The following is a 14592-nucleotide window of genomic DNA, read 5'->3' on the forward strand; positions in this document are numbered from 1 at the left end:
TCTTATACATCACATGTGTCAAACTCAAGGCTCACCCTAGTGAAAAAAAATTACTTTACTATATTTCAAATATATGTACATTTGTGTAAGTATATTTTAAGTATACTAAGTATTAAGTGTACTACCTATAAATATATACGAAGTATACTAAAAGTATGCTTGTACCAATTTTGACATTTTAACTTTAAACATACTTAAATATAATTGTACCAAAATACACTTTTAAGAAATATATTAAATAAAAGTATACTTTAGGTGAACAAAATATGTATTTGCCCAAGTGCAAATATACACTTGCTCAAGTGTACATTTAAAATATATTTTAAAGATACTTTGTGTATAGTTTAAAATATATGCTCAAAGTTGAATTTTTTAAAATAAAATTCACTTAACGCTTACTTTAAATGATTAATTTCAGTATGTTTTAACTTACATCTCAGTCTATACTTTAGGCTAATAAAGTATGCCTTTTTAGGTGCCTTAATTTTATTGTGACTTTTATGATTATTACTATTACAATCATTCAGCTTCATGTTATAACTGCATAAAGGCTTTCTTTGTTGGGACTTAGTTTTCTTTATAAACGTAACCTGGTTTTAATTTAGCTCAGTATGCCAAAGAGAATTTGCTATTGTTAGGTTGTTGTTATAACTCGTTCATCATTGTTTTTATCTTCAACATATTTTTGCAGTCTAACCAAATGAATATGAAAGAGGAAGCCAGGGATCAGAAATGAGAAAACCTAAAGACTTTCCTGCCTCAGAAGAGGCTCTGGCTCCACCAGATCAACACCCACCACTGAGGATGAACCTCCACATGGTCTTCATGGGGGAAGGCTTTTTTTTTTTTTTTTTTTTTTTTCTAAGCAGCTGGCCACAGTTTTAACAGAAAATTGGTGTGTTACCAACACTGTGTTTAATAAACATGATTTGATTTAAAAATAATTGGACAGATTTATTCCCCTTGTTAATCTGCCATTTCTCTCTCCTGCATTTTATCCGTTGTTGGCTTTCAGGGCCCTGTGATGGACCGGTGACCTGTCCAGGGTGAACCCTGCCTCTCAGCTGATGACTGCTAGAGATGGTCACCACCAGCCCCCCTCGCCACCCTGCAAGGATCAGTGTGTTCAGATCATGGATGGAAAGCTTTTAAGGTAGTTTGTCTCCTTAAGTCCACATTTAAAACAGCTTCATAGTTAATGCCAACATCAACTGACTCTGATATTGCTGACTATTTTTTTCTACTTCTAACATAAACAGGCAAAGAAGACGCCCAGAAATGTTTTTCCACCCCAGGCATCCGGTCCCAATTATCATCAGTTCTGATGATGTCACATACATGGCGAGTCCACAACGTCTTGATATTGTATTATTTTTTTATTTGCCATTTTTCTGTACTCTTTCAAATACAAATGCTTTCTCTGTTTAATTGCTCTATTGTTCTTTTTTGTAGGTTTCTGTAAGGTGCAGTGAATGGGAATGTTCTGTCGTTGATCCTCACTGTTCTTAAGAAGGAGAAATGTCAGTTTATCTGGAATACTGTGACACTGTATTAAAACAATACTCTGTCCTTGCTGAAATATTTTTCACATTTCCTCTAAAGCGTACCTATTGTTTTATTGTGCTAATTTTCATAAGCATGTTGTCTGTAAACTGAATGTATTGACAATTTGTACAATTCTGTTATAGTATGTTGAATTATAAACATAACACTTAAAGCACAAGGGTTAATATAGAAAAATATTCAGATTTTATTTTGTGGTTTTAGACGCTCTATATTGAAGACTGAGAAATAAAGGCATAACTTTCTTTTTTTTTCTATCTGTTCTCGGCTCCCACACACAGAGCTGGTCCACTTGCTCAGCCCCTCCCTCCCGTTTCAAACTTTTAGTTGAATAGAAATTTAACTAAAAGTTAGAGTTAAATACGAATTAGATGATTGCTACATGAACTGCTTAAAGCTTTGTACAAAAAAGCAGTGTAGCAGTTTTTAGCTCATCATGATTTAGCCAAAGTAAGAAATTAACGAACTACAGTCTGCTCTTTATTGTTGATGTGTTTCTTCTTATTGAGCAGTGAAGGTAAATAAAATGTTTACATGTCTTTTGTTTTAAGTATTTACTTAGTGGAGGGTTTTATGTTTGTGCTTCAGAGCCACAGCTAACAGCTAGATCCTCACTTCAGTGGCTCTGACAGCCTATATTGTTCAGCAGCTCAGCTGTTGCTCCTCCTACACTTTGGACTGGACCATTGTTCTAATAACGGTAGGGGTGGACCTAAAAATTAATTCTTATTTTTTTCTGAGATAAATGGCAGATTTAGTTCATTCTTTGTTTCTTTTGCCTTTTCATATTGATATTATTTAAATCCAAATGTTTCTTCAATGATTTTTCTGGGGGGCACAATTCTAGACTTTTTCAATATTGTGGGGGTCCAGACCCCCCCCCCCCGAATTTACGCCTATGACTGACAGTGCATAACAAAAATATCTACAAGTCACTACAAGCAGTGGAGCGGTCCGCCTTCCCTCTTTTACACTAGTGGTATGTCCCAACCACATAGCACCTTCACAGCTGGCTTGTTTGCATCCTGCTTCTGAATTAAATTTTACTCTGATAACTTTTGCAGTAAGTTTGGTGATATTACTTTTAACTGTGTTTATTGAAAAATGACTACATTGTTTTGTGCCTGTGCTGCAGCTTGATGGGAAAATGTGTGATTATGTATGTCAGCTAATATTAAAATAAATATTCGTGAATATTCATTGACATGTTCTTATTAATTTAACTGAGTGTACAAGTGAGATCATGCACACGGCTTCCATGTTTGTTCTCAGAACTATAACCAGTACATTAATATTTCAAAGGTTTTCAAATGTTTATCATCTTTCTAACTGGCCCAAACCATCGGCTTCCTCGCTCTTATTGTTGTGTTTTTCAGCCGCTGCTCTGCAGTTTGACCCAAAGCTGATTGACGAGGACTACAGTAAAACTGGCTTTGTTATGCGCCAGAACAGGAGGAAGGCATCAAGGAACCAAAATGACACCAACCAGAGTCAAACTTGGGTTACCCCAACTCCAACTATTTCCCTGGTTTATAGAGTATCAGGCTTAACCTCATGGATGCTGTTCTTCCATGGACAGTAGAATTTTGTTCTGTCAGCCAAAAATGAGTCAAATATTTTGACATATCTATGCTTGTTTTACTAAATAAATTGCAATATTAATGCAATCTATTGCATTAATATTCTAAGTTTGTATACACACCTTTTTGGAAATATGGTAATGCAAGATCATTTTGAACGACATAATATCCATCGTCTGCCAACAAAATTGTGTTTAACACCAGTGAAAAAACATTTAATGTTATGATGTAGACCTATCAGACCAAAAAATGTACATGAATCAATATTGATTCTTTAACTTTGATTCAATACAAAATAAACACAAATGTGCATGTAGATCCAAATTCAGATGATGGTTGAATCAACATTCATATAGTGTCAGTTATGGTTGAAACCCTAAAGATGATTCAACATCTAAGTCACCGACCACTTTCAAAATCATTTCAATGTCAGACTTCAACATGGATTCAATGTTTCTGTCTCACTATATTTCAATGTTGTTTCAATCATATTTTGCTATCTGTGTCTACTCTAATATCAAATTGGGTTAAAGACCCAAGCAGTTACCACATCTGATGCAGTCTGACCACATGTCACTGTTTTTTTGATTCCCGAATATCCCGAGGAAATCTGACCGTACCATCATAAGAACCATCACAATCTGGCCTGACGATTATGATGGTTCTCACTGCAGCTGCTGGGTTGTTTTGAAAGTACAAACTGGGACATTTTTAAACATACAGATCTAGAATTATTAACTGATAGTGTTTTGTGTTGCATCAAGACCTACACTGACAATATTACTGTGAAAAAAAACATATCTGGGACTTCCCCAACGATAAGGTATGGATGACCCAGGAAATCCAGCAGCTGCTTAAAGAAAAGAACATCATGTGAGGAGAAGGCCCTCTACAGCTTGGAAATCTAGAGATCTGACTTTGACATTGAGAATTTTGAGGGGAGGGTCGAGGAGAACCTGGACAACAGCAGGCAGGTTTGGATGGGAGTCCAGCACATCACCAGTCAGTTGAAGGTGACATCTCACTGAAGTGGTTCAGGAGAAGATGAACCACTTCTTTGCTCATTTTGAGGCTGACCCTCAAGTACCACCTGTTCCGAATTAAGCAGTGGTCAAGATGGAGGAATGTGAGGTGAGACGCTTGCTACAGTTTGCCACTCCCAGAAAGGCAACAGGACCTGAGCGTGTTCCTGAACCTGTGCTCTGCTCAGCTGCAGAGTAGCTGGCTGGGGTCTTAATTAAGATCTCTAATCTATCCATATCTCAGGCAAAAGTCCCATCCTGCATGAAATCCTCCACTAAAGTTCCCACTACTAAAAAAATCACCTATCACCTGTCTGAACGACTACCGACTAGTGGCTCTCTCTGCATTGGTATGAAATGTTTTGAAAGACTGATTTAGAGTCATATCTTGTTGTTCATATTCCTCTCAGCTTTGATGCACACTCGTTTGTATCATGTCTACTCGTTGCTGTCTATCTACAGAAACGAGTTTGCTAACAGGTCAACTGAAGATGCTGTTGCTACTGTCCTCCATGTTGTCCCTGTCCCGCAGCACCGGGAGAGATACGCAGGCATCGTCTTCATTTATTTCAGCTCTGTATTCAAAATCATCCTCTCTGACAGACTGGTGTGCAAACTGGGAGACCTGGAAATGCCCCTTTCCACCTGCTGCTGGATTAAAGACTTCCTGACAGATTTCACAGAAAGAGAGTGGGACCCCATAACTCCTCAGTTATCAGCATCAGCACTGGCTCTTCCCAGGGCTGTTTCTTAAGCCTTCTGCTCTTCATGGTGTGCACACATAATTATGTTTCAGTGCATCAAAGTAGCACCCTTGTTAAATTTGCAGGGGACACAACTGTAGTTTCATGTCATGGGGAGATGAGTCTGCATACAGTAATGAGGTGGAGCGACTCAAGTTGCACAGATAACAGCTTGACCTTAAACACAGCCAAGACCAAGGAGCTGATAGTGGATTTTAGAAGTAAAGCAGACATTCAATCACTAAACATCTGCAAGGACTGGGTGAAGAGGGTGTAAAACTTCCCTTTCTTAAGATTTCACATCATATATAACCTGGCCTGGATGGGATAAACACAGCAGAACTGATGATAGATAAGGCATGATAGATTATTTCTTCAACATTTTTCAAAACTGTTGGTTTCATTCTATAGGTGCTCTATTTATTGAAAGCAATCTCTCCTATTGTGTCTGTGTGTGGTTCTCCAGGTGCACAGCAGCACGAAGGAAGACACCCAGAAGATCATCAGCTGTGCTCTGCTTTCTCTCAAAAAACTCCACAGTTCCCACTGCCTCTTGAAAGTCAGGAACATTTTAAAAGACTCCTCTCACCCTGGGCACAATTTGTTCCAATTGCTGCCAAATGGCTGCAGATACCGGAGCATTAAACCAAGGACAAACAGACTGAGGAACAGTTTATACCCAGTAGCCATCAGGGCATTAAATGCCACCTTGTATTACATCTAATGCCATGGTTATGTTCATGTAATTTTATTACCCGTTTTCATAATGACACTAAAGAAAACATGCACTTTTACTTTCTTAGACATTCGTCTTTGAGGTCCACAAACCTTTTAGAATCAACCAACAGCGTAGTGGGATAGTCTGGGCTTAAGACTTGGCTAATAATTGTGCAAACAGTGTCTGTTTTAATTATCAAAATGACAAAAAAATAAAAGCTGGGGCTGTTTCATTCTTGGGGATAATTTCCCCAAGAATGAAACAGCCTATTTAATGAAAAGGATTAAATAGGTTTAATCCTTTTTCTTTCAGACATGGAGAAAACAGTAACTTTTATGACATTACTGAATTTGACTTTATGGTTTAAGTACATGGGTGTCATATCCAACAGTCACAATTACACAGTGAGTGCAGTATGTTCTGAAACATTTTCAGAACAAAATCTTAAAATCTGCTCATCTGTAAGTACCAACACTGTAGTCCACAATTGTTCAGTATTTTGGTATAACTTTTAGAAACAACTTTACACTACATATAACAAGTAATCGATTCAAGATAAATACTTTCTAAAATGTCTGCTGTATCTGTGGAGTTTCCTTAATTTCTCTTACCTGTGCCGACTCATATGTGATGGTCTTTGTCTCAGTGTGAACTAAAGGAATGTCCTTGTAAGTCACAGTTCCTCTAAGAGAGTTGGTAACATCTGAGATGGTGACCGTTTGGGCCCTTAGAACTGGAGACTGAAGGAATGAGAAAAACACCAGAAAAAAAACACCAGGGTTTAAACTAGGTTTAAAGAATCCAAAATTATTTAACATATGCATACATTGGTGTATATTATAAATAAGTAACAAGGATAATTATTGGTCCATAGCTTTAGTTAGTATGCTATCCATACTAACTAAATTATATTGAACAAGGTAGAACAGCTTTCTTTACTTTGGATAACCAGTTTGGTTTTAAATCAAACCATTTCACAGGTATGTGTATTTTCACTTTCAAAAAGATCTTAGATTTGTAATTTTTATGTGTTAAGGGTAAGTGTAACGTACCCTAACCATAACCCTAAAATTCAAATGTTAGATCTGAGTTTGGTTCAGTGTCACTGATGTAATCTCTGTTACACCTTTACAAAAATTAAGACTCTAAATAAAAACAAGTTTTAATGAGTGACTCCACTAAATAAAATTCCACATAAATATTGATTTATTGTAGTGGCTCTCAATACAAGGTCTGTGTTATTTAAATTATAACTTAAGTTGCTTTATTTTTAAACCTTTTTTGGTTTTCCCATGTCCCTGGACGGCTGAGAACCTGGTAGGTGAATATCTGGGAAGTATCACAACTTCAACTTAACACTCAAACCACCAGGGTTTTTATGGAAAAATCTCAGATTTTATTGGGTGGTTTTAAAGTCTCTACATTGAAGGCATGCTTTCTTTTTTTTATTGTCAACTGCTCTGCAATATGGCTATATCTGCTCTCGGCTTCCACAGAGCTGTCGGCTAGCAGTAATGCTCAGCCCCTCCTGGCCGTTTCAAACTCTTCTTATTAACGTAAGAGTTAAAGGGCTAAAAATAATTGAGATATTTGCTTTTGTTTTAACAAAAGCTAAGTCTATCAAAGCAATGTAGCCAGTTTTTCTAGTTTTGATTTAAGGCATAACAATGCAGTTTATCATGATTAAGCCTAAGTAATGAAATTAACAAACTGCTTTTTGTTAATGCATTATTTTCCTATTGAGCAGTGAAAGTAAATAAAATGTGTAATATATATTTATTTACTGAAGGGTTTGTGCTGCAGGGCCATAGCTAACAGTTCCTCACGTCAGCCTGTGCAGTTCAGCGCTGCTGTTGCTCCTCCTACACTTTGGACTGAACCATTGATCTAACAATGGTTCAGATGTTTTTTTCAACAACAGTGAGAAACTGGATCGTCACTTTTCGCTGGGCACTTCTCTCCTGAGCTTCCAAAAAGCATGTTTCACTGATAAAATTACTTCTTTTCTTAGTGCTCAAAAAGCAGAATTTCCTGACTCTGATCCCCCAGAGTACCCTCCAATTGTTTCTGAAGTCTGAGATTGGATGCCAGATATTATCTTTATACCTGTCTTCTCCCAGAATGTGTCTGGCCCCACATCACTACAAAACAGGACAGTACCTGTCCGCATCACTAAAATAAAACTTACAAAAAACAGAAATACAAAATAAGACGTCCTGAAGTCAAATGCCTAAAGGAACATCAATCACAGGAACTATCATGACTTTATGACAATATAGAATCACCTGTACTAATTGAATCAGCACCTGAGAATTACAATTTTTTCAGTGAGAATATATTTAAGAATATCATAAATTGCAACAAAATGTTTTTGGGTCTTTTTTTTAAAATCTCTTTTGAATATCTGAGTATTGAGGTAAAAGGCCATAAATGAACTTTGACATTTACTTTAAACAAATCTCCAACATATGCAGAACTGATTTTACTGATTTTAATGAACTTTTATCTCTCATATGCATTGATTATAATTGTTTCATATTTGTCAGTGACTTCAACATTCATATTGACAACCCCCAAGACAGAGGGGCAAAAAACTGTGTGATATTCTTGATAATTTTGGTCTAATTCAACATATTAACCAAGCAACCCACAATCGAGGACACACACTGGACCTGATTATCAGTAAGGGTGTGAATATTTCCAATGTCTCTGTAATTGATGTCGCTCTGTTGGATCATTTTGTTGTTATCTTTGAAAGCACAATCAGCATTGACTCACTTAGCCAAAAAGCCAATATCACAAAACGTTCTTTCACAGACACCACAGCAGAAACATTTAATCAAATCTACTCTACCTCCCCGTCCTTAAGTTGTAATGAATTAGATGAGTTGTTAGATAATTTTCATTCTAAGATTTCAGATATAATTGATTTCATTGCCCCCATTAAAGGGAAGGTTGTGTCTGGTAGGAACAAGTCTCCATGGAAAAATGCACAAAGATTTAGATCTGCAAGACAACTTCGCCATAGGGCTGAACGTAAATGGCGTAAAACTCAGCTTCACGTTTATTATGAAATCTATAAAGAAAGACTACATAACTATCACTCAACACTAAAACATGCAAGAGAAATATTCTTTGCAGAAATCATAAACAAAAATATTAACGATGCTTGAGCTTTGTTAACATTTGCAATAGCTGACAGGCTCACAAACTCTCCTGTGATGTTACCACCTGAATTTCAATCTAATGCAACCTGCAACAAATTTGCCAGCTTTTTTGAAGAGAAAATGCACAAAATCAGAAGTTTGATCTGCACGTCCACACTAAATCCCAGTACCAATGTTATACCCAAATGTAACAAATGCTGGAAAAATGACCCAATTTCAACTACTTAATTGTAAAACCCTAGAAGAAATTATAGATCAATTAAGCTCAAGTTCTGCTGTCTGGATATTCTACCCACACATTTGAAGCATTAGATGACTCAGATAATTGTAGTAAGAATAGTGATTACTGTAAAAGTAGTGCTAAAACAGAAGACTGGCAAACAGTGAACCGAGGAAATAAGAAGAGGAAAGGAATTGAATCTGATGAAGAAAAAAGAGAAGCAAATAAAGGAAATGAAATTAAAGTGATTATTAGGTTCCAGAACCCATGTGCTTTGAATCCTTTAAAAATAAGTGAGGCAATACATAAAATAGTAGATGAGGTGAAAGGAGTTAAAATGTTAAGAGATGGTAATCTACTGGTGCTATGCAGAGATAGAGATCAGGTGCAGGGACTAATGATATGCAATACGTTATTGGGGAAAACAATCAAACCACAATTATGGAAGGACAGAGGAAAGGCAATGGGAGTAATATCTGGAGTATCAACTGATTTGATGGAGGAAGAGATTAAAGGTAATGTAAAAGGAGCTCGGGTGATTAAAGTGAAGCGCTTGTTTGTTACAAGAGAAGGAGTTAAAAATCCTAGTAAATCAGTTATGTTGGTCCTAGAAGAGGATAGATTACCTAAAAAAGTAATGATTGGATATGTCAGCTATGCAGTTAGACAATACATTCCTCCACCAACCAGATGTTATAAATGTCAAAGGTTTGGACATATTGCTGTTGTTTGCAGAGCTAAGGCCAGGTGTGCTAAGTGTGGAGGGGAGCATGAATATGGAAAATGTTCTGAAGAAATTAAATTAAAATGTTGTAATTGTAGAGGGGAACATAGTGCAGCATTTAAGGGATGTTAAGCTCATAAAAGGTCAGTGCAGGTGCTAAATATATATGCACAAAGGAAAAAATTACCTATGCAGATGCAGTTAAGAAGGTAAGTAATCAAAATGTTAATGCTAAAAGCATGTCTGTGCCACAGACTCCATCTCAAACAACAGAGCAAATGCAGAGCAAGAGAACCTTAGGAAGTACAATAATAGTGGAGAAGAAGAAATTTGTTGCATTTATTGTGGAAGTAATAAATTGTTCAGCACAGACAGAAAGTAGAACAGATCGAATTAAAATAATAATCAAAGCAGCAGAAAAATACCTTGAGATGGAAGACTTGTCATTTGAGTCAGTTAGTGCAGTTTTAACTACTGGGATAAATGAAAGTCAACAGTCCAGTAATGGTGAAATTTGATGGTTTTATCCATATTACAGTGGAATGCAAGGAGCTTAATTGCTAATGGCCAAGAGTTTAAATATTTTATTGAAAGTCAAAATGCTAAACCAAATATAGTTTGTGTTCAAGAAACCTGGTTAAAACCATCACTTGATTTTATTCTTAATGGATACATAGCATTGCGTACAGATAGAAATTTAAATGTAGGAGGAGGTATTGCTATAGTTGTTCAACATGGTATTAGTTATAAAGTTTTGAATATAAATGAAGAAGTAGAAGTTATAGGGGTTGAGGTATGGATCAGTAACTCAAAATTTAATATAATCAATTTTTATAACCCTGGTAAAAAATTAAGTAGAGAAAGACTTGATAGTATTTGTTTGAAGGAGAATGGAATAAATATTTTATGTGGAGATTTTAATGCTCATAATACCTTATGGGGAAGTAAAAAGATTGATGAAAATGGGAATATAATTGAGGAATTCATGGATGACTGACTATAAGTTAATTTGTCTAAATGATGGAAGAGGAAATAGATTTGATGTAGGACATGGAGCAGAATCTGCAATTGATCTTACTATAGTGTCAGATCAGTTAGCAGGAATTAGTCAATGGGAAGTAATTAATGATGACCCCCTTGTAAGTGATCATTATCCTATTCTGCTTAAATTGCATAATTTTAAGGTAGTAGTTGAAGAAAATTGGAATCCTAAATGGAGAATTAGGGGGGCTAATCGGACAATATATGTCCGATTAGCTTATGGAAATTATGCCAAATTTAAGTAATGATATTGAAGAGTTAAATTAAATTATTACAAATATAATATGTGAATCTGCAGAAAAGGCCATTGGCAAATCTAATGGATTAAGGGAAAAGAACATGGTTCCTTGGTGGAATAATGAATGTGTTGCACAGGGGAAAATATGATTGTTAATGCTATGGAATTAGGGGAGTAGTTTCTGACTGGATGAGGAGTTATTTAAAGAGCCGGAAACAATTTGTGAAATTGGGAGATGTGGAATCTGATTGGCAGGAGACTGTCTGTGGAGTACCACAAGGATCAGTATTGGGACCAGTTTTATTTAATCTTTATATAAATGATATCAGTAAAGTGTCCAATGTATTAAAACTTATCTTATTCGCTGATGACACAAATATTCTAGCCTCTGGCGACAATTTAGAGCATCTTCTCTCAACAGTCACTTCAGAGATTAGTAAGTTAAAGATATGGTTTGACCATAACAAATTATCCCTAAATTTGGACAAGACAAAAATCATGGTCTTTGGGAACTGTTATAAAAATACTGAAATCCAAGTTCAAATAGAGGACGTAACTCTAGAAAGGGTTTTTGCTAATAAGTTCCTCGGTTTAATAATAGATGACAAAATCAGTTGGAAACCTCATATTAAACATTTACAGAGTAAACTCAGTAGAAGTATATCCATATTGGCTAGAGCTAGACGTGTATTGAATGCTAAATCACTTCATATTCTATATAACTCTCTGATTTTACCATATCTATCATATTGCTGTGAAGTGTGGGGAGTTAATTACAAGAGCTCTTTACATCCGGTAACCGTCCTACAGAAACGAGCCATTAGAATCATCCATAATGTCGGTTATTATGAGCATACAAACCCGCTCTTCATAAAATCCAGAATTCTCAAATTTGACGAGCTTGTAGAATTTAAAATGGCTCAATTTATGTTCAAAGTATCTAAAAAGTTGTTACCTGAGCACATACAGAGCACGTTTTCTGAAAGAGAAGGGGGGTATAACTTAAGGGGTCACTCAAACTTCAAGATCCGCAATTTTAGAACAACAAGAAAAAGCTTCTGTATTTCAATTAAAGGTGTAAAGTTATGGAACAAGTTACATGAAGATTTAAAACAAAGCAATAGTTTAACACAATTCAAAAGAAAGTACAAAGAGGTAATTTTCAATAGATACACATACGGGTGATGGAAAGCAATAAGGTGTGTATTGCAGATAACTTGGTGTAAGGGTTTAGAAAGACAAACCAGCATAAAATGGGAAAATGTATAGGTAAATATTAGTAACTGTTACTTCTGACTGCCACTTTGATTTTGATTTTTTTAATGACAGTAGGACTCTAAAGTTTCAAGTGTTTAGGGGTAGGAGTTTATAAGTTCTCACTTCTTCCTACCCCATTTTGAGCATGATATGTTAACTGAAACAAAAAAATCTGTATTTTCTCTTCTTTCTTATGCACTTCTTGTTACTGTGCACTATTTTATTTTTATATTTGTATCATGTTCGAATAAATTTCATTTCATTTCCAATGGTATGTTTAGAAAATGAAAGAAGAAGTAAATAAAGAAAATCTCTTAGATAAATTTTTTGACATTGAAAAAGCATATGACATGCTTTGGAAGGAGGGCTTATTAATTAAGATGGATAAAATGGGAATAAAAGGAAAAATATTTAATTGGATTAAGGATTTTTTAAAGAGTAGAACGGCTAGAAGTAAGAGTTGGGGTAAATTGTTCAAATATTTATGCTATACAAAATGGAACTCCACAAGGTAGTGTATGTAGTCTGTTGCTTTTTAATAAAATAATTAATGATATTTTTGATAATATAGATTTTAGAATTAGAAAAGCATTATATGCAGATGATGGGGCATTATGGGTGAGAGAAGGCAATATTACTTTAAAAAATAGAATGCAATCAGCAATTAATAAGGTTGAAACATGGTCATATGAGTGGGGGTTTCATTTATCTGTTGAGACGACACAAGTAATATGTTTTTCAAAGAAAAGGGTTAATCCTACAGTAGATCTTAGGTTATATGGGCAAAATTTAAAGCAGGTAAATATTGTAAGGTATCTAGGTGTATGGTTTGATGAAAAACTTTAATTTAAGATACATATACAGAAGATTATTGATAAATGTAAAAAAAGGTATCAATATATTGAGATGTTTGTCAGGAAATGATTGGGGGGCGTCAAGTACATCTTTAAAGAGAATGTATGATGTTTTAATTCGCTCTGTGTTGGACTATGGATGTAAACAATACTGTTTACAAGTCAGCTGCAAATTCACTGTTATTAGATTTAGATAGAATCCGAGCTAAAGCGCTCAGAATATGTTGTGGTGCTTTTAGAACGTCTCCAATTCCTGCTCTTCAGGTGATTACTGTAGAAATGCCACTGGACTTAAGGCGGATGAAAATGTCAGCAAATTATTGGTTAAATTTACAAGGGCATGAGGAAAGTCACTGTACTAAAAAGGTATTCAGAGAATGTTGGGAATATGGTCATAACATAAGGAGTTTTGGATGGGATGGAAATATTTATCCAAATCATTTGGGGATAAATAATATAGCATGCTGTAAAACTGTAACTAAATCTAAAATTGCTCCATGGATATTTGAAATGCCAATAGTACATTTAGAAACCAAAAAATTAGAACAGTCATGTGGAGGTTTGTATCAAATTATTCAGCAGTATTTAGAAATAATGTATGAAAGTATGACAAATATATACAGATGCATCTAAAGAGGAAAATGGTAAAACAGGAGTAGCAGTATATATTCCTAAACAAAAAGTTGTTATAAAAAGAAGAGCAACAGATAATTTATGAATTTTTTCAGCAGAAATGTTGGCAATTATTTTGGCGTTGCAGTGGGTAGTGGAGGTAAAACCCAGAAAGGTTATCTGTTCAGATTCAATGTCTTGCCTAACTAGTATTATCAGTGGAAAATCTGAAAGCCGTCAAGATCTTTTAGATGAAGTTAGGTGACTTATACTATAGTATAAAGCAACAAAATATAAGTATTCAATTCACATGGGTTCCAGCACATAAAGGAATTGTAGGTAATGAAAAAGTAGATAAATTGGCTAAAGAAGGAGTTAAGGCAAGAGAAAATGAATATGATGTCCCACTAAGTAAAGCAGAAATAAAAGTAATTATTAAAGATAAAATAAATAATATATGGCAGGAGGGATGGAATTTAGAAGAAAGAGGAAGGCATTTATATAAAACACAGAAGGAGGTAATCATAAGAAACAATAGTAGTACAATGAATAGGAGAGAGGAAATATGGATTAACAGGTTGAGGATTGAGCATACTAGCTTGAATAGTGGCTGAAAAATAATAGGAAAACATCCATCAGGTGACTGTTCCAATTGTGGGAAAAAAGAAGTAGTAGAAAATGTGTTGATTCATTGTAGAAAATATATAAAAGAGAGGAAGGAACTGGAAAGGGTAATGGGGAGTTCAGTAACAATGGTTAATTTATTAAAGAAACATCAGTCACAGGATATAATTCCAGCACTTGTTAAATATTTGAAAGTTACAAAATTAGCTGAAAGGATTTAGTATGTGTG

At 35.2% G+C, this 14592-nt stretch overlaps 1 protein-coding gene across 1 annotated transcript in view; it reads right to left on the reverse strand.

Moving 5' to 3' along the window:
• Positions 1-14592, reverse strand: part of epb41a (erythrocyte membrane protein band 4.1a) — a 123796-nt gene that overhangs the window by 18320 nt on the left and 90884 nt on the right. Inside the window, exon 17 of the mRNA XM_088010016.1 lies at positions 6238-6366. Within this exon, the coding sequence (XP_087866142.1) occupies positions 6238-6366 (129 nt within the window). The remainder of the gene's footprint in view (positions 1-6237; positions 6367-14592) is intronic.

Source organism: Poecilia mexicana, unplaced genomic scaffold, assembly GCF_051168715.1.
Source record: "Poecilia mexicana isolate PSO_F unplaced genomic scaffold, ASM5116871v1 scaffold_11, whole genome shotgun sequence".
Classification (NCBI taxonomy): domain Eukaryota; kingdom Metazoa; phylum Chordata; class Actinopteri; order Cyprinodontiformes; family Poeciliidae; genus Poecilia; species Poecilia mexicana.